The sequence below is a fragment of the Bos indicus genome, chromosome 25 (genome assembly GCF_029378745.1).
Source record: "Bos indicus isolate NIAB-ARS_2022 breed Sahiwal x Tharparkar chromosome 25, NIAB-ARS_B.indTharparkar_mat_pri_1.0, whole genome shotgun sequence".
In the NCBI taxonomy this organism is placed as follows: domain Eukaryota; kingdom Metazoa; phylum Chordata; class Mammalia; order Artiodactyla; family Bovidae; genus Bos; species Bos indicus.
In genome coordinates, this window is record NC_091784.1 from 26,245,297 (window position 1) to 26,264,838 (window position 19,542).

The 19,542-nt window shown below is 44.8% G+C and overlaps 1 protein-coding gene across 3 annotated transcripts in view; it reads left to right on the top strand.

Moving 5' to 3' along the window:
- Window positions 1–19,542, top strand: part of KATNIP (katanin interacting protein) — a 229,835-nt gene that overhangs the window by 93,589 nt on the left and 116,704 nt on the right. For all 3 annotated transcript variants that reach the window (XM_019988190.2, XM_070779846.1, XM_070779845.1), the window contains one exon: window positions 17,623–17,890. In XM_019988190.2, the coding sequence (XP_019843749.2) occupies window positions 17,623–17,890 (268 nt within the window). The remainder of the gene's footprint in view (window positions 1–17,622; window positions 17,891–19,542) is intronic.

Genomic DNA, 19,542 nt, shown 5'->3' on the forward strand with positions numbered 1-19,542 from the left:
GAGGTTATTGATATTTTAATCAGTTATGACTTGGAAAAAAACTGTGCTCAAATTCAAGATAAGGGTAGATGCATGGGTGCTCAGCCAGTAAATTATGTCAGTCGTCGTGACCCCTGTAGCCTGCCAGGCTCTTCTGTCCATGGAATCTTTTAGGCAAGAATACTGGAGTGGGTTGCCCTTTCCTTCTCTGGTAGATCTTCCTGGCCCTAGGATCAAACCCACATCTCCTGCATTGGCATGAGAGTTCTTTACTACTGAGCCACTAGGGAAACTCAGGAAGGGTAGATGGGTATTGATAAATGGAAAATGTATCCAAAGGGAAGGGCTTGGACACGTGACCTCAATAGCCAGCTTCAACACGCAGGCATGTTTCATTGGCTGGCCTGGTTTGTACCGTAATCATCATTGTTGCTGTTTTATTTTGAATTAGAAAACTTTTATTCTGAGCCTGAACCCTTCAGTTTTCTCTGGTCTTCACCACTCCATATTGTCTAACACCAAGGCTCCCATTACTATTTCACACAGCAGTACATTTTCTGAAGATGTGGGAGTCTGTGGCTCCTGTTTTAGGAAGGAGAAAGAGCAAGATTAGACTCAGCAAGTCTGGAGAGGGTAGTGTGGGCTTTTCTATAAACTCTGGACAGAGAAGGCAATGGCACCCCACTCTAGTACTCTTGCCTGGAAAATCCCATGGACAGAGGAGCCTGGTGGGCTGTAGTACATGGGGTCGCTAGAGTCGGACACGACTGAGCGACTTCCCTTTCACTTTTCACTGTCGTGCATTGGAGAAGGAAATGGCAACCCACTCCAGTGTTCTTGCCTGGAGAATCCCAGGGACGGGGGAGCCTGGTGGGCTTCCGTCTATGGGGTCACACAGAGTCGGACACGACTGAAGTGACTTAGCAGCAGCAGCATAAACTCTGGAGGGCCTTGGCTATGTCACACTTTTTTGGAGCCCCATTTCCTCCCCTGTGACAAAAAGGAGTAGATTAGGTATTTCCTGGGCCTGTCAGCTCTGAAATCATAAATCCCAGGGGGAGTTTATAGGTGTTCCCATATGCCAAAGTCCAGAGGATTTTGCAGAGGATACGTAATAGTGCATGGAGCCCCCTCTCATCCCAGGACTATTTCTGGAGGCTGTTTGCAAGTTACATATTTAGGGCTTGCACCACGCTTCCCCCACCCCAGATCTAAGTTTCAGTTTGGCAGAGACCTGTGCTGTCTCATTGCCTGCTGTGTCTCTGGTCCCTAGAAGAGTGCCTGGCCTAGAGTTAGTTTGCAAATCTTTGTAAAGCAAGTGAATTGAGTAACTGATTGATTGAATCAATGAGCGAGCGTGGCAGAGATGTTGATTAGGCCGCCCGGCCAGCCCACACAGAGCTGAGTTCAGTCATCACACCACTAAGTTGTAATTATGGTGACAGTATTTTCCAAACTATGAATCAGGACACATAATCTGACAAAAGAATTTTTGTGCTGTTTGGGGTAGAAGAGTCATTTGGGGAGATGTAGCTTGGATTCTGAAATACTGGGATTTCTGGCAGATGGTGCTAATTAAAATGAATGTTTTAAGTGACATGAGTGACTCTTTGGCAGGGGTTGGGGGAAGAAGGACAGCACTTGGCTTGGGTGTCAGGGCATGGCAGGGCATAGTGGGGACATAGGGAATGGTCTCTACATAGCTTGGCCGACTTGTCATTATGTGGAAATAGGGTCCCAGTGATAGCAGCCTTTCTAGTTACAAGAGAAGCCAAGTGTCTGGGCTTGTTTGTGTTGTGTTTTTCTCCCAAATTTTTATGTTGGTAACTAATTCACAAGGGCTTCAGTGATGAAACCTGATGGCTCGGTGGTGAAGAGTCCACCTGCAATACAGGAGACACGGGTTCAATCCCTGGGTTGGGACGATCCCCTGGAGAAGGGAATGGCTACCCACGCCAGTATTCTTGCCTGGGAAATCGCATGGACGGAGGAGTCTGGTGGGCTATAGTCCATGGGGTCACATGATAGTTAGACACGACTTAGCTACTCAACAACAACAGCAAACTGATTCACGATTTTCTGTGGACCAAGCAAAATGTGTCTGCCAGTCAGATTTGGTTTGCAGACCACCAGCTTGTAACTTCTGATTTAGACAATGAAAGTTTTGTTCCCTCCTGAGCTTTTTGTCCTTTCCAGTGGTACTTGAGTTAGCCCCCCTGGTACCCAGAACCATCATGGGCATGGTGTCCTGAATGAACGTACCCAGAGGTACCTGGCTGGATAGCTCAGACCAAAGGACCACCTGGTTGATGGCATTAGACTGGTTCCTGAGAAGGTAGGTCAGACAGCACAAAGCCAGCTGAGCAGAAATAATTCAGTGATGAGCATGAATGATTCATGTGGAGTGATGCTGAACAAGCACAAATACCCATGAAATGCTGGTCCAGATCGGAGAGACATAGTAATCCTTTCACCCAGTAGAACATTCCTGTAAGTGAAGATACTGAATGGTATTTGACTTCCTAAAGCATCCTTTTCAATCTTCATAAAAATGTAAAATGATCTCTGAATCAATACTGGAATAAATAATATTTTTTATTTCTTATATTTATAGCCTACTTAGAATTTCTTAGGTATTTTCATATTATTTTGTGTCATTTTATATAACGTCTAATATACGAGTGATTTCCCATTAGAAAAGAAGTTAAGAAGTAAACTGAATAAAATAGGAAAAGCTCTCTCTACACAGACAAACCAGGCCCGGCTTTCAGTTCTACTGAGCATGCATTCTTTCTTTATTTTGTCATTCATTCATTTATTGTTTTCTATTTCAGTTCATTTCTACTTTTATCTTGATTCCTTCCCTAAACTTTTTAGTTTATTGCTTTCATTCTCCACCATCCCCGTTCCCATACCTGGCTTCTTACTTTAAATGCTTAATTCACTTATTTTCAGACTTATTTTCTAATACAGCAATTTTAAGGCTACATATTTTCCTCTGAATACTGCTTTTGCCTTATCTCATAATTTTTCTTTTATGTATATAAGTATTTTCATTGTTGTTTACTCCAATTGGTTTGTGATTTTAGAGTTTTTTTCCTGTTTATTTAGAGGAGTTTTACAAATGTTCTAAATAGAGAATTTTTGTCTTTCTGGGTTAGTTTCTAATTTTGCTGCATCCTGATTAGAGATTGGTCTGTTTGATTTCTGTTGTTTTGGAAGTTTTGGAGACTTTGTGGGTCTACCAAATCATTTTTTGTGAATGTCCTATGGTATTTCAAAAGAATAATCATTATCTTTCTGGTATAAAGTTTTCATGATTAAAGCAAGCTATTAATTGTGCTATTTAACCAGGCAATTACGCAGGTCCCAGTATAGTCCCAGATCACTTTTTATCAGAATCACTAGCTTCTTATTTAAAATAAATTTAAAATAAAAGATTTTAAATCTAAAATGAAAGTAAATTCTCATATTCCATTAAAAGATATAGAACTGAGTTGAGAAGGGAGCAGGGTGCTCAGTATCTGTATTTTTAATAGGACTCCCAGAAAATTCTTATGCTCATTAGCAAACCACTGCAATAGAGTGTTACTCAATTTTTGTCTATTTAATCTGGGTGATTTCTGTGAACTTGTCAATTTTCTGTTATATTTCTCTTTTGCTTTATATATTTCAAATCTCTGTCATCATGTGCTTATAGAGTCAAGGTGTTTTCTAACAGGTTGTTCCTTTTACCATATGAATATATCAGTATCGTTATCTTTGTTCTAGAATAAAGTGACGAACTCTAATTTCAGGGTCCATACTGTGTATTTTTAAATCACATTTCCTTACATCAATTTTCACAGAGCTATGGCTAGAAAAATTTGAGTTTTATACCCGAGCGTCAATTACCGGTGCAATGTTTTTGCTTTTCTGCTACTTTCTTACACCCCCCCATTCAACCTTGGATTTATTTTCACTGATTTTCATTCAAAGATAAATTGATGTATGAAGCCCTTCCCCCAGAGTTCAGTCTTAAATGTCCACTATTATGAAGGAAAAAGCCATCCTGAGTCCTTGTCTGGACTAGGTGGGTCTTCTCAGTCTAAAGGCTTGTGTTTTTCTTTAGCATTGGAAAATGCCCATTTATTATTATTGTTGGTGTTATTGTTACTATTTTCCTTGTTTCTGTTCTATCCTCTGGAGCTTCTCTTGGACAAATGTTGGCCCAGATCTTCAAGTCTCCTAAGTTTTCTTTCATATTTTTTGTCTTTTTATACTATGTTCTTATGAAATGGTTTGGCTTGAATTTGTAGCACACTAAATAGCTTTTCCTGCTATTTATCTTTTTAAAAATGTTAATGATAAAATTAAAACTTAAAATCTCTATGTGCGTGCTGAGTCACATCAGTCATGTCCAACTCTTTGCAACCCTATGGACTGTAGCCTGCCAGGCTTCTCTGTCCATGGGGATTCTCCAGGCAAGAATACTGGAGTGGGTTGCCATGCCCACCTCCAGGAGATATTTCCCACCCAGGAATCAAACAGGCATCTCTTCCATCTCCTGCATTGGCAGGCAAGTTCTTTACCACTAGCGCCACCTAGGAAGCCCAAGATCTCTAGTTGTTTCTTTTTCGTGGACGAAATGTCCTCTTAAATCTCTCCAGGGACATTAATTGTCAGTATTCTAAAGTCTTCCTTTATTCCTTTTTTAAAAATTAATTTACTTTTAGCTGCCCTGGGTCTTCGTTGCTTTCTCTAGTTTCAGCAAGTGGGGGCTACTTTCTGTTGTGGTGTTCAGACTTCTCATTGCGGTGGCTTCTCTTGTTGCGGAGCATGGGCCCTAGGGCGTAGCTGCTATGCCGCACGTGAAATCTTCCCAGACCTGGGAAGGAACCCATGTCCCCTGCATTGGCAGGCGGGTTCTTATCCACTGCACCACTAGGAAAGCCCTTTCCTCTACTTACTCTATTAACTTTCCTTCATTGGATATTCTTTTGGTAAGTTTTATCTTGTGCCAATCTTCAGGATTTGGATAAATGTCTGGTCATTCTTGGTTGTCTGCTCATCTTTGTATCTGAGAATCCTTCTTCTTCTGCCTGTTCCATTCGGTGTAACCTGACCCTGATGTTGGCTGGGGCACAACACACTCCTGGAAGCTGTGTGCCTTAGTCCCCCTTCCAGGAATGGGAGCTCCTAGGCTACCTTGGGGACAAAGACCTACTGGGGCATTGCCCTGCCTTCCTGCCCCAGTGCCTGCATTCCGGCATCAGCCTGCAGGTGAACATCTCTCAACTTAATACAGCTGGGGAGGGGCCACCAGCCCTAGGAGCAGGCCCCCGTGAATGCTCCAGGACTTCCTCTCACTCCACCTTGACTCTGGACTTGCTTTGTGTGCGCGCGCACACACACACACACACATGCGCACACACACACACATGCATGCACACACACACACACGCACGCACACACACACACACACACACACAGTTCCTTCTATGGAAAATTTTACTGCCCTTGTTTTAGTCTGTCGTTTCCTCTGCTTTTACTGCTTCCTAAGTGTAATCTCTGCTTTCTTGCCTTTCAGGAATTCCCCAGAATTTCTAGCAGCATTGTGGCTTGTTTGGTCTCTATCCCGCCATCCCTATACAGTGTCCTTCTCATGATCTTTCAGCCACCCTCCCCCCACCCCTGCTCTGGGCAGGCTCAGGTGAGGCGTCCACAGCACACTGATGCCACAGGGTTGGCCCAGGGCATCACAGCCAGGAAATGGTACCCGTCTGCTTCCTGAGTCTGTGCTCTTTCTTTTACATCACTCCACGCCCTCAGATGAGGATGGCTTTCCCCTTCATAATAGTGGACATTTGAGACTGGAAGTCTGGGGGAAGGGCTTCAAACATCAATTTATCTTTGAATGGAAATCAGTGAAAGTAAATCCAAGGTTGATGGGGGAGGGGTGTGTAAGAAAGTAGCAGAAGAGCAAAAACTGCACCGGTAACTGACGCGTGAGTATAAAACTCAAATTTTTCTAGCCATAGTTCTGTGAAAATTGATGTAAGGAAATGTGATTTAAAAATACACAGTAGGGACCCTGAAATTAGAGCTCGTCACTTAATTCTGGTAAGTTTGTGGTCTAGATGCCACCAGGCTTGAGGTGTAGATTGGTAAGCCTCAGACGTGTGTTCCTGACACTCGTTATGCTTGTAATTTCTTATGGAATAGCTGTCTTTGTTGCCAGATTATAAATTTCATGAGAGCAGGGACACTGTCTTATTCATCACTCTGTCCCTAGCACTTAGCAATCAGACCTGCTTATGGGGACACATATATTCAACAAGAAATGAATGAAAGGGAGGACAAATTAGTTAATTAACCCCTTCCTGTGGGGTAAACATCATTTCCGGGTAGTTTAATATCTGTAAAATGGTTCATATCAAACAGTAGGAGTTACTGGAAACTATTGCAACTAACCGTGCACATGAATTCCAGTTTTATAAAATTGCCAATCAAATAAGAGATGAGGGGTTCAGTGTGCATCTGTGACCTCCTCCCCAGAGACTGCTGCTGCCTCTTGAGGACCGTCTTAAAGTATCCAGTGTGGCTTCATGGTCTAAACATCTGATCTTCTTGTCGGCAGTGTCAATAGGGTCTGAGAAAGAAAAAAGAATATGCTGTCATCTCAATGTTAAATTTTCTGTAAAATCTAGACCTCTGTTACAGCAATCATGAAACACTAATTCATAGCTATTATCTCATTGCATCCCTTCCACAACCTTGTCAGATTGTCAGGGCAGTTTTTCTCACATGAGAGCTAGGGGCTTGAGACGTGCCTGGGGACACAGGGTGACTGGAGTCGGGCCCAGAACCCACGCCCAGAACTTAGACTGAGCTGTTCCCCTTTCTAACTGTAGTTACAGATTTAATGCTTCATCTGCTAACACCGAACACACGCTTTAACACGTGTAGTGGCCTCACGGCAGCTTTGTATCGAAAGCTCTTACAGGCAGATGTGATAAATTTCATGTAAACCAATGGACGATCACAGAGAACCTGACTTTCATCTCACTCTCGAGACCACTGGCTTCCAAGGCACTGGTGCCAGGCAGGGAATAAATGTGGGCACGGGATGAAAAACCTGGACTTTTGAGACAGACAATCTTTCATCCAAACCTCTGGCTCTGCCCTTTATAGCCTCATGACCTTGGACTGCTATGTAAGTGAACCGAGACTGTAAGATAAGGATACCTAGGATTTCCCTGGCAGTCCAGTGGTTAAGACTCTGCTTCCACTGCAGGGGGCATGGATTTGATCTCTGGTTAGGGGAACTAAGATCCCGCATGCCCCCCAGTGTGGCCAAAAATTAAAAAAAAAAAAAAAAGTTAAGAACACCCTCACACAGGGATGGTGGGAGACTGCAGGGAGATGAGGCTCATAGAAGGGCTAGCTTGGTGCCTGATATGTGGCAAAGGCTTTGTAATTGGCAGGTTGATGTTGATATTATAGTTGCTGTTGCTACTATTGCAGGAGCTTCCCAGGTGGCATTAGTGGTAAAGAACCTGCCTGCCAATGTAGGAGATGTAAGAGACACGGGTTCGATCCCTGGGTGGGGAAGATCCCCCAGAAGAGGAAATGGTAACCCTCAGTATTCTTGCCTGAAAAATCCCATGGACAGAGGAGCCTGGTGGGCTACAGTCCATGGGATCTCGAAGAGTGGAACACGACTGAAGTGACCTAGCACGCACGCGTGCACTACTAGCACACACACGCACACATGACTGTTGCAGACATTTTGTGTGTTATGGTGACATGTCTGGTTTTGCTCTTTTCCTAGCCCAACAGAAAAGAGAGAAGACCAGGAATGTAAGGCACTAATCCACTGACCATCAAACCTCAGCTGCATTTTAGCCCCTGGTCCAGCATGCTTCCTTCCCTCCATCTCCTCCCTGGCTCTCCAGCAAGGAGGCCAATTTGTATACCGCCCCGTCATCTGCTTTCCATCTGTGGTGTTTGCAGCTGGCCTCCATGCAGAAGACTTTCTTTTGAAAGGGCTTGAACTGAACATTTTAAGGGCTGAGCATTGAAATTGCATATAACAGGGTTTTGAAGCAAAGCTGTAAAGTAAGTTTTCACAGAGGCATTTCGGGATGATAGCTTCAAAGCCACTGGTAGATGGCCCAGCGTGGTATCCCTTTGAAGTGTCGGCAGGTTGGCTTTCAAAGCCACCAGCCCAAGGTCCTCATCTTTCCAGATGGAAAGGGTTTGAATAACTTTCTCGAGGGAATGTGGCTACTTAGTTCAGCTCCCCTTTGCCCCTCGAACAGATGGTTTTCGATCACATGGGCATTATAAGGGCCTAGGTTCCTAAATTTTGCTCTTTCAGTGTGAGCAAATGTGTTATTTTCCTTTGTGAAGAAGATGGCAGCCATACAGAATCTAGGCTCCTTTTATGTATAATACATATATATATTTACTATATATGTGTATATACATAGTAAATACAATTATGGCATTTAAATTTGAGTTAATTTAAAAGGAGCAAAACCAAAGTGAAACAGAAGGGATGATTGAAATTTAGATTTCTTTATCACAAGTAAGATTTCTTAAAATATCCCATCAGTTTAATAAATTATGAACAAAATATTAAGAGGCCAGAGTTGCCATTTTTAAAAAACTCTGTTGTTTCCACTCAAGATGGATTTGAACTGACTCATCTGCTATGGAAATGATGCCAGGGTACTCCCACACTGCCTGCCCTCTTCCAGTTCTGTGAGCTTAGCTAAGAGCTTAGGCTTAGAGTGTTACGTTTCGTGACCTGCATACGCATGATTGTCTAATACAGTTGACCTTTAAACAACATGGGTTTGAACTGCATGAGTCCACTTGTACACAGACTTTTAAAAAAAAATAAATGCAGTTCTTATATTTTTGTTTTATAGATCTGTAAATATAGGGAAGAGTTTATGCTCCATTATAGATCACAATATGTGGAATTAAAAGAACTAGGATTTGAGTCCTTATCTATCCAGACTGCTTCAGCTTCCTGCTCTTGGGCAAGCCATTGATCAATTCCTTTGCTTTTGAGGCAGAGAGAGCAGTACATGGATTTTCAACCCCTTGGGGGGTCAGCACCCCAACCCCTTGTGTTGTTCAAGGGTCCCCTGTATTTCTTTAATCACTAAACGGCATCAGTATTCACTATTAGACCTTTCATCACAGCGTCTACTGGTCTGTGTGTGTGTTTTTTTTAATGTTTATTCATTTATTTTTGGCTGCACTGGGTCTTCATTGCTATGCAAGGGCTTTTTCTAGTTGCAGCGAGTACCCCCCTAACAGCGAGTAGCGGTTAGAGGGCTTCTCACTGTGGTGACTTCTCTTATAGCAGAGCACAGACTCTAGAGCATGGGCACCCGGGCTCAGTTGCCCTGAGTCATGTGGGATCTTCCCTGACCAGGGTCAAACCAGTGTCCTTTGCCTTGCAAGGCGGATTCTTGACCACCGGACCACCAGGGAAGCCCCCATGTTCTTTATTTTGACTTTACTTTTCTTTGTTTGGATCTTGTCCTCTGGAGGTTCTTCCTGAGAAGGACTTGTGAGTGGTATATTTCAGTTCAGTTCAGTTCAGTCACTCAGTCGTGTGTGACTCTTTGCAATTCCATGGACTGCAGCATGCCAGGTCTCCCTGTCCATCACCAACTCCACACGGCCAGTTTCTTCCTGTTAAGACTGATGATGCTGTTCCTCTCGAATCTGGACCACTGTCTATTGGATACAGGAAGTCAGGCTGTTCCATCATCTGATGGTGTCAAGTGCTACTGCTCACCCATTTCTGAATCACTGTTTCAGAGAGAAGATGTCCCAGGGCTAGAGATCAGGGACTTTTCAGACAACTGACTGTTGAGGGTCCTCCACACCACTGTTCCTACCACTCCTATAGGGAATTTAGTTTCAGGAGGAAGGAGCAGGATTTAAATGTAAATGTAAATACCTATTTTTTTTCCTATTTATAAAATTGAGAACAATGCTTACAATGAAAAATTAAGTAAAACTAGGCTTCCCTGGTGGTACAGTGAATTAGAATCCACCGGCCATTGCTGAGGACATGGGTTTGATCCCTGATCTGAGAAGATTCCTCGTGCTGCGGGGCAACCTGCCCGAGAGCCCCAACTACCGAGCCTGCACATCTACAGCCTGTGCTCTGCAACAAGCAAGGCCGCCTCAGTAGAAGCCTGAGCACGGCAGTGAAGACCCAGCGCGGCCAAAAATATATAAATAAAAATTAATTGCCATTTAAGGTAAAACATTTAAGTAAAACAAATCTCCCATAATGCCACCCCCAATGAAGAATGTTGTTAATAGTTTGATGTTGATTTTTCCAGGCTTTCTGTATGCCTATGTGTATGTGGCTCAGATCGTAAAGAATCCACCTGCAATGCAGGAGACCAGGGTTCAATCCCTGGGTCAGGAAGATCCCCTGGAGAAGGGAAAGGCTACCCACTCCAGTATTTTCTTGCCTGGAGAATCCCATGGACAGAGAAGCCCTGGCGGGTTACAGTCCATGGGGTTGCAAAGAATTGGACACGACTGGAAGACTAACACTTTCACTTTCATACGTACAAATATGATAATTATTTTAAAAATCAGGTTTATAGGTACATTTATCAACGTGCTTCTTTTACTTAAACCTGTTTTTTTTTTCTGAATAAGCACATAAGATCTGCCTTATTCTCTGTAAGGGCTGCCTGGAGCTCCATGGACACCTGCTCTATTAGTAATGTAACCCATCTCTGACAGATGAATATGCAGATCATTCTCTATTATAAATGACACCTCAACAGTCTTTGCTGCTGAAGGCTGAAGGATAAATTTCTAGACGGACGGCAGTGAAAGGTATGCACGTGGTTCATTTCTAGTTAGCATTCCTGTGTCTCGGCCTCCAAAATACATCTCAAAAATGCCTCTCCCATCCCCACTTCTGCCACCACCTTCCTCTTTACCTGCAACTGTCTGCCCTGCATTCATCCTGACCCACCTCTCAGAATCCACTTGGCATCCAAGAGCCGTAGTGATTTTTTTTTAATTAAAAAAATATTTATCTATCTGTGCCAGGTCTTAGTTATGGCACACAGGATCTTCAGTCTTCACCGTGGCATGAATGAACTTCCGTTGGGACATGCAGAATCTAGTTCCCTCACCAGAGACTGAACCCAGGCCCCCTGCACTGGGAGCACCAGGGAAGTCCCCTGTTTCTTTTTCTTTATGCGTTGATTGTCTGAGCCTTTGCCATCTTGCTTCTCTGGTGGCTCAGACGGTTATGAATCTGCCTGCAATGCAAGAGACCCAGGTTCGATCCCTGGATCAGGAAGATCCCCTGGAGAAGGGAATGGCAGCCCACTCCAGTATTCTTGCCTGGGAAATTCCATGGACAGAGGAGCCTAGCGGGCTACAGTCCATGGGGTTGCAAAGAGTAGGACATGACTGAACGACCAACACTCTCACTTTCCTTTTGCTTACTCCCCACCATTACCTCAGCCCTTAGTGTAGCACGCCTATATGCGGAAATGAAAAGATGGTGATAGTGGCTGCATCTTCTTCGCCCGTGGTTGGACCATGAAAGTGAGTCTGTTTTATAGTTGGATAATCTAGAAGGAGTAGAGATCAGGGCTTGAGCGCACACGTCATGACTCTGCCATCTAATCATTGTGACAGGTTGGACCTGCTTGAAGGTTATAGACCTCAGTTTGCCAACTTGGGGGGACTCCAGAAATTCAGTCACTTAAACTATGATGTTGCCACCCAGTGAAGGCGATGAAGAAGCTGGAGGGAACCTGCTCAGCTGGCGTGGGTTCTAGAATCCTAAGGGTTAGTCGCCCAGTTGTGTCCGACTCTGTACCATGCTCCTCTGTCCATGGGATTCTCGAGGCAAGAATACTGGAGTGGGTTGCCATTTCCTTCTCCAGGGGACCTTCCCAACCCAGGGACTGAACCTTAGTCTCCTGCGTTGCAAGAGGATTCTTTACCATTGGAGCCACCAGGGAAGCTCAATCCTAATGTCCCATCCAAATATTTCCTGGAACTGGAGTGGATGATGGATGGCTCTCCTCAGCCTTAGACATTAGTAGGCAGGATTCTGGGCCCTGGGACTGATCAAGATTTCCTGGAAGACGCAGCAGTCTCCCAGCTAGGAATCTCCCAGTTTGCTGGCACCCATTTAATCATTTTGACCCACATAACTGGATGAGAATACTAAGGAGGCAGAAAGAGGGGTCACCCACTGTTTGTTTGTTTTTAATACTTGTTTGTTTGTTTGGCTGTGCTGGGTCTTAGTTGCGGTACACGGGTATTAGCTGTGGTACGTGGGATCTTCGATCTTCACTGTGGCATGTGGGATTTTCAGTTATATCACGCAGACTCTTGGTTGCAACATGTGGGATCTAGTTCCTGACCAGGGATTGAACCCAGGCCCCCTGCATTTGGGAGCAGGAAGTCTTTGCCACTGGGCCACCAGGGAAGTCCCAAGGAGTTTGCCCTCTGTTTTCTCACTCAGCCTTGCCTTCACCTCGGCAGAACATAACACTGAAGATGACCCCATCTGAGATTGGGAAGAGAGTGGGCTAAGAACAGGAGCCAATTCCTCATCCCGTGGTAACAGGAGTTCACGTTATCATTAGGGCAACTTTCACCCCACCCACCTATCTTGCAGGGTTATTGTGAGGATCAAATGAGAGGAGGAGTTGAAACTGTTTTGTAAAGTGCAGAGCATTATTCCGCTGTAAAGGATTACTGATTTACAGTTAGTGCCTCTGCTGTTAATCAGCAGGTCACCCAGGAACTCATGTTTCCCTGTGGAGGAGCAGTAACTCTGTCCTCCAATGGCCCACTGCGATCAGACTTTGAAGACACGAGCCACGACCTCAGTCTGGCATCCAGGCGGGTTGCATGGATCATGTCAATACACTCAATTAGAAGACCTTGTTATTGTCTTTTTAAATGCCTTTGGTAAATACGTGCTCCCTTTCACATAGGCTTTTCCAGTCACACCACCACTGACGTTGACCACATCAGTCTTTGTTGTGGGAACTGTCGTGTACATTCTAGGGTGTTCAGCGGCATCCCCATTTAGCAGCTTTACCTACCAGTTGCCTCTAGCACTCCCTTCCCCTAGTTCCAACCAAAAACATCTCCAGTCATTGCCAAATATCCCCTGGGGGGCAGAATCATCCACAGTTCACATCACTTCTTTAATAGAACGGTTCAGCGAGGTCAGCATTTTGTAGCTCATTTTTTAGGGACATCAAAATGCAGATGAGGGAAGTTAAGTGACTTGCCATGAGCCACATCACTGTTGTCAGTGCCCAGGCAGGTGGGTGCTCTCCACCCCTCCCCAGTCATTGGCATAAATTAGTCATTCGGCAAATATTTGTCAAGCATCTACTATGTGCCAGGCAGTGTTCTATTTGTTCAATAAATATCACTGATACATTGGGCAGGGTGGGAGGAAGAGAGGTGTAAGAGGTAGGTAGCTGTATTAGCGTCCTGGGAAATTCCCTGGTGGTCCAATGGTTAGGATTTGGTGCTTTCGCTGCCCAGGGGTTGGGAAATTGTAAAAAGTGAAAGTGTTAGTCACTCAGTCGCGTCTGACTCTTTGCAACTCTTTGCAACTCGACCCCATGAAGCCCACCAGGCTCTTCTGTCCACAAAATTCTCCAGGCAAGAATGCTAAAGTGGATAGCTATTCCTTTCTCCAGGGATCTTCCCGACCCAGGGATGGAACCCGGGTCTCCTGCATTGCAGGTGGATTCTTAACCGTCTGGCTACCAGGCCACCTTCTGGTCAAGTGATTGGGAATCTAAAGTCCCTCAAGTCTCGTGGCATTGCCAAAAAAAAAAAAGTTTCCTATTGCTATTGTTAACAACTTAGCACAAACTTCGTGGTTTACTTTAAGTCATGGAGCTCAGAAGTCCAAATTCAGCTTCACTGGTCTAAAGTCAAGACATCTTCAGACCTATGTTCTTTCTAGAAGCTCTAGGGGAGAATCTATTCCCTTGCTTTTTCCAGCTTCTAGAGGCCACCTACATTCCTTGGCTTGTGCCCTTTCTTCCTTTTGGGCCAGCAGTGTAGCATCTTCTTTCCTTCTTAACCTCTGCTTCCATCCTTATATCTTCTCCTTCTGATGCTGATCTTCCTGCCTCCTCTTAGTAGGACCCTTGGGATTACATAGACCCTCCCTGAATATCCAAGATAATCTCCCCCATCTCAAGTTCATTAACTTGATCACATCTGCGAAGTTTGTTTGCCACATAAGGTGATATTCACCATCCAGGGGATGAGAACATGGACATCTTTGGGGCCCACAACAGTCTGCCCTCTGGCCCCGAAAGATTCATGTCCACACGCAAAATACATCCATCCATCTGAAGGGTCCCCAGAGTCTCAACCCATTATACTGCCAGCTTAAGTCCAAAATATCTTCTAAGTCTCATCTTCTCAAAACTCTCAAATCTCATCATTTACATCTAAATTGTGTAGGAGTGAGACTATGAGTGTTACTTTTCTTAGAACAAAATTTCTCTCCCTCTGTGAACTTGTAAACTAGGAAATGAATTATCTGCTCCAGAATACAGTGGTGGTTCAGGCACAGTATTACAATTACAGATGTTGTCATTACAATAGACAGAAAATTAGAGGAAAACAAAAAAAAGAGTCACCAAACCCAAGCAGTTTTGAAATCCAACGGGGCAATCTCCATTAGGTTTCAAGGCATGGGAATAATTCTCTGTGGCCCAGGTTTCCACCCTCGGGCCCGTGGCTCCACCCTGAGCGTCATTCTTCCTCTTGCATGAAGGGTAGTGGGCGTCTGCAGCTACACAGTTTTATCCACCTGTTTCGTGCCTGTAGAATTTTGGGAGTCTGACAGCTTTCTTTTATTTTGTCCTTTCTCCCTCTCATTCAGTCCTAGCTGGCAGTGTTTCTGCTGGTATGACATTCTCAAAAACCACGTGAATTTCCTATGTATATCTCTAGGATTCACTCCTAGAGAGTGAACAAGAGACTCCGCCACAGATCTTTCCTGGATAATCCTATCTCTATTCCTGGCTTCCACTGAGCTGTCTATGGGGATTCATGAGTCACATGTCTCCTCTCTTCAAAGAACCTTAAGCTTTATTGAATACTCTAAACTGTGGATCCTTCTGAGGTTTTAACCAAAGGTTGTGCAGCCACACCCTTCATTTTTTCTCCAGAGCATGCTTTTCTAACAGTGCTGTGCTCAGTCACTCAGTCATGTCCAACTTTTGCAACCCCATTGACTGTAGCCCACCAGGCTCCTCTGCCCATGGAGATTTTCCAGGCAAAAGTACTGGAGTGGGCTGTCATGCCCTTCTCCAGGGGATCTTTCCAACCCAGGGTTTGAACCCAGGTCTCCCGCAGTGCAGGTGGATTCTTTACCATCTGAGCCACAGTCACTTATACCCAGGACTTTCTAACAGTGAATTTCCTAATTTTAGCATCTTTTCTGATCTGGATAGGCTGAGAGCTTCCAAATCATCAAATCCCAGTCCCTTTTTACTTAACAGTTCTTCTCTCAGCCTGTCCCTTTCCTCTAGCATTTTACTGTAAGCAGCAAGAAGAGACCAGACTGTATCTTTAACTCTTTGCTTGGAACTCTCTTCAGCTAAATATTCAAGTGTATCATTTAAAGTTCCACATACCACATAACTATAGGACACAGTTTGGCTAAGATTCTGCTGCCACGTAACAGGATTTTCTGCCCTTTAGTTCCCAATAACATGTTCCTTATTTCCTGAACCCTCACCAGCAACATCTTTGACGTCCATATTTGTATCATCAGGTTTTTAGGATGATTTCTCTAAGATGATCAAAGTTTTCTATATGGTCTCACTTTATGAGCCCTCACAAATTCACTGGGTCCAGGGATAAGGACTTTAACATCTTTGGGGAGTCATTATTCAGCCTGTGCTGTGCTGTGCATAGTCACTCAGTCTTGTCCAACTTTTTGCCTCCCCATGGACTGTAACCCATCAGGCTCCTCTGTCCATGGGATTCTCCAGGCAAGAGTGCTGGAGGGGGTAGCCTATCCCTTCTCCAGGGGATCTTCCTGACCCAGGAATCAAACTGGGGTCTCCTGCATTGCAGGTGGGTTCTTTACCAGCTGAGCTACCAGGGAAGCCCCATTATTCAGCCTACCACACAGCTGTTAAGTTTATGGTCAACCGTAAACTTGATTGTTTCTCATGGTCTCACATCTATGTTAATTATGACAAAGGCTACAGGGAGAGCACAGCTAGACTGACAAAACACACTGGCTTCCCCCGACAGTCCAGGGTATACTTTTGTCCCAGTGTAAAGGCAAAATCACTGCAGATGGTGACTGCAGCCATGAAATTCAAAGACGCTTACTCCTTGGAAGGAAAGTTATGACCAACCTAGATAGCATATTCAAAAGCAGAGACATTACTTTGCCAACAAAGGTCGTCTAGTCAAGGCTATGGTTTTTCCAGTGGTCATGTATGGATGTGAGAGTTGGACTGTGAAGAAAGCTGAGCACCGAAGAATTGATGCTTTTGAACTGTGGTGTTGGAGAAGACTCTTGAGAGTCCCTTGGACTGCAAGGAGATTCAACCAGTCCATTCTGAAGGAGATCAGCCCTGGGATTTCTTTGGAACGAATGATGCTAAAGCTGAAACTCCAATACTTTGGCCACCTCATGTGAAGAGTTGACTCATTGGAAAAGACTCTGATGCTGGGAGGGATTGGGGTCAGGAGGAGAAGGGGACGACAGAGGATGAGATGGCTGGATGGCATCACTGACTCGATGGACGTGAGTTTGAGTGAAGTCCGGGAGTTGGTGATGGACAGGGAGGCCTGGCGTGCTTCAATTCGTGGGGCTGCAAAGAGTCGGACATGACTGAGTGACTGAACTGAACTGAACTGAAAGGCAGTAGGCAGCCCTTATTCTGTTTCCAAATTATCCTGGCTTCAGGGATCAATTTTCTGATCACCATAAGTATAGATCTTAATGCTTGGTCTCAAGATTGTAAATCCACAGTCTCATGGAGATTAAACATATACAAAAAAAAAAATCAAGCAACTGTAGTTGAGAACTAAATGTTACAATGTTTATAGGTGCATCCAAACACCCTTCAATATACAGGGCAGCCCCCACAACCATCTGCCAGACTTTCTACCACCTGGAGTATCAGGATCATCTGGAGACCTTTGGGATTTCTCAGTCAGGGTATGGTCCCTGGACCAGCAGCATCAGCATCACCTTGTTAGAAATGCAAGTTCTCAGGCCCCATCCAGGCCCACTGAATCAGAAACTCAGGGGATGGGACTCCACAATCTGTTTTAACAAGCCCCCACATCAGAATTGTTACACACACAGTTTAGTGGCATCCTCAGCCTGTGAGGATGTGACCCAGCCACAATTAGTACTATAAATGTTGCTCAGTCCAGAAGGGAGTTGCTCGTTGCCCCTTTATTTTCTCATCTTCAAAGTGAGGATGACACATGGGTTGAGACGGTTTTAGTAAATGTTAGTTTGATGGAAATAGTTCTTTGATTCCTGTGATCTATTTTCAAAGGCGTTTTTCCTCAAAGGAACATATTTCATTTTTTCCTTCTCTCCTTGACTTTTGGCAGGAGCTAAGAAAAAGCCTGGAACTTAGTGTCAATCTACAAAGGAAAGAAAAGGATGGTTCCAGTGATGAGTATGACTCTATCGAAGAAGATGTACTCCCTGAGCCGGAGCCCGAGGACCAGGTGCTGGTGGGCTGTCCCAGAGATGACTCCCCTCTTTCCCAAAGGGACTCAGTGCAAAAAGATGCTCCCAAGGACCAGGAGACAGAAGAACGCCCTCCCCAGGGCCCAGACACCCTCATAGTGCTGGAATTTAACCCGACTTCCAAAAGTAAGCTCCATCTTATGTGGCATTTCTTTGCCTTTGATGTCTCTAATAGTAGAGCGTAAATTTCCAGCGGTACTTTGATTTTCAGCTTTGCGTAGACTGTCTCACAGGCCAGGGTGTATATAGTTCAGGTCTCTGCGGATTGCCACAGGTGAAGGCTCCCAAAAGCTTACAAATGACCCTGAAATTGCAGACAGTGAAGTCTGGCAGATAGTTGCAGGGGGCTCTCCTGTGCATTGTAGGATGTTTATCAGCATCTGCATACCAACTGGCTGATGAAACTGACTTAAGCGAAAGGGACTATTTATTGACTTGGATAACTGAGGAGTCCAGGACTGTGTTGTTGTTGTTATTCAGTTGCTAAACTGTGTCTGACTCTTTGCCACCCCGTGAACTGTAGCATGCCAGGCACCTCTGTCCTCCACTATCTCCCGAAGTTTGCTCAAATTCATGTCCATTGAGTTGGTGATGTGATCTAACCGTCTCATCCTCTGTTGCTCCCTTCTCCTCCTACCCTCAATCTTTCCCAGCATCAGGGTCTTTTCCAATCTTTCTTCACATCAGGTGGTCAAAGTATTGGTGCTTCAACTTCGGCATCAGTCCTTCCAATGAGTATTGTGGGTTGATTTCCAGGACTATCAGATCAGTTCAGTTCTGTCACTCAGTCGTGTCCGACTCTTTGCGACCCCATGAATCGCAGCACGCCAGGCCTCCCTCTCCATCACCAACTCCCAGAGTTCACTGAAACTCACGTGCATCGAGTCAGTGATGCCATCCAGCCATCTCATCCTCTGTCGTCCCCTTCTCCTCCTGACCCCAATCCTCCCAGCATCAGAGTCTTTTCCAATGAGTCAACTCTTCGCATGAGGTGGCCAAAGTACTGGAGTTTCAGCTTTAGCATCATTCCTTCCAAAGAAATCCCAGGGCTGATCTCCTTCAGAATAGACTGGTTGGATCTCCTTGCAGTCCAAGGGACTCTCAAGAGTCTTCTCCAACACCACAGTTCAAAAGCATCAATTCTTCGGCGCTCAGCCTTCTTCACAGTCCAACTCTCACATCCATACATGACCACAGGAAAAACCGTAGCCTTGACTAGATGAACCTTTGTTGGCAAAGTAATGTCTCTGCTTTTGAATATGCTGTCTAGGTTGGTCATAACTTTCCTTCCAGGACTATAGCAGGACTCATATGTCTTCTCCCCTCCCTCCTCCCCTCCCCTCCTTCCTCTTATCTCTGCTTTCTTTCATCTTGGTACCATTCTTACATGGGTTCTCCACATATAGACATAGAATTGAGACACTGGCTTTGCAACTCGATCAGAAAGCGGATTTTTCTTCCTAAAAGTTCTAGAAAATCCCCAGGCTTGGCTCTTGAACCCATACGGGGTGGCAGCTCTGAACTAGTCACTGTGGCTCTGATTGGCCAGGGCCAGCCAACAGGACTGGGGGTATGATTATCACCACCCAAACCACATGGATAGAAATAGGAGTTTCCAAAGAAAATATCAAAGAGCGTCTGAAGGAGAAGGAAAACAGATGGGCACTCATGGCAGTGGTCCACTAGAGAAGGCCTTTCAGGAAAGACCCTAGAAGGGACATTCCTGGCAGCCCAGCGATTAAGGCTTCACCTTCCAGTGCCGGGGTTGTGAGTTTGAT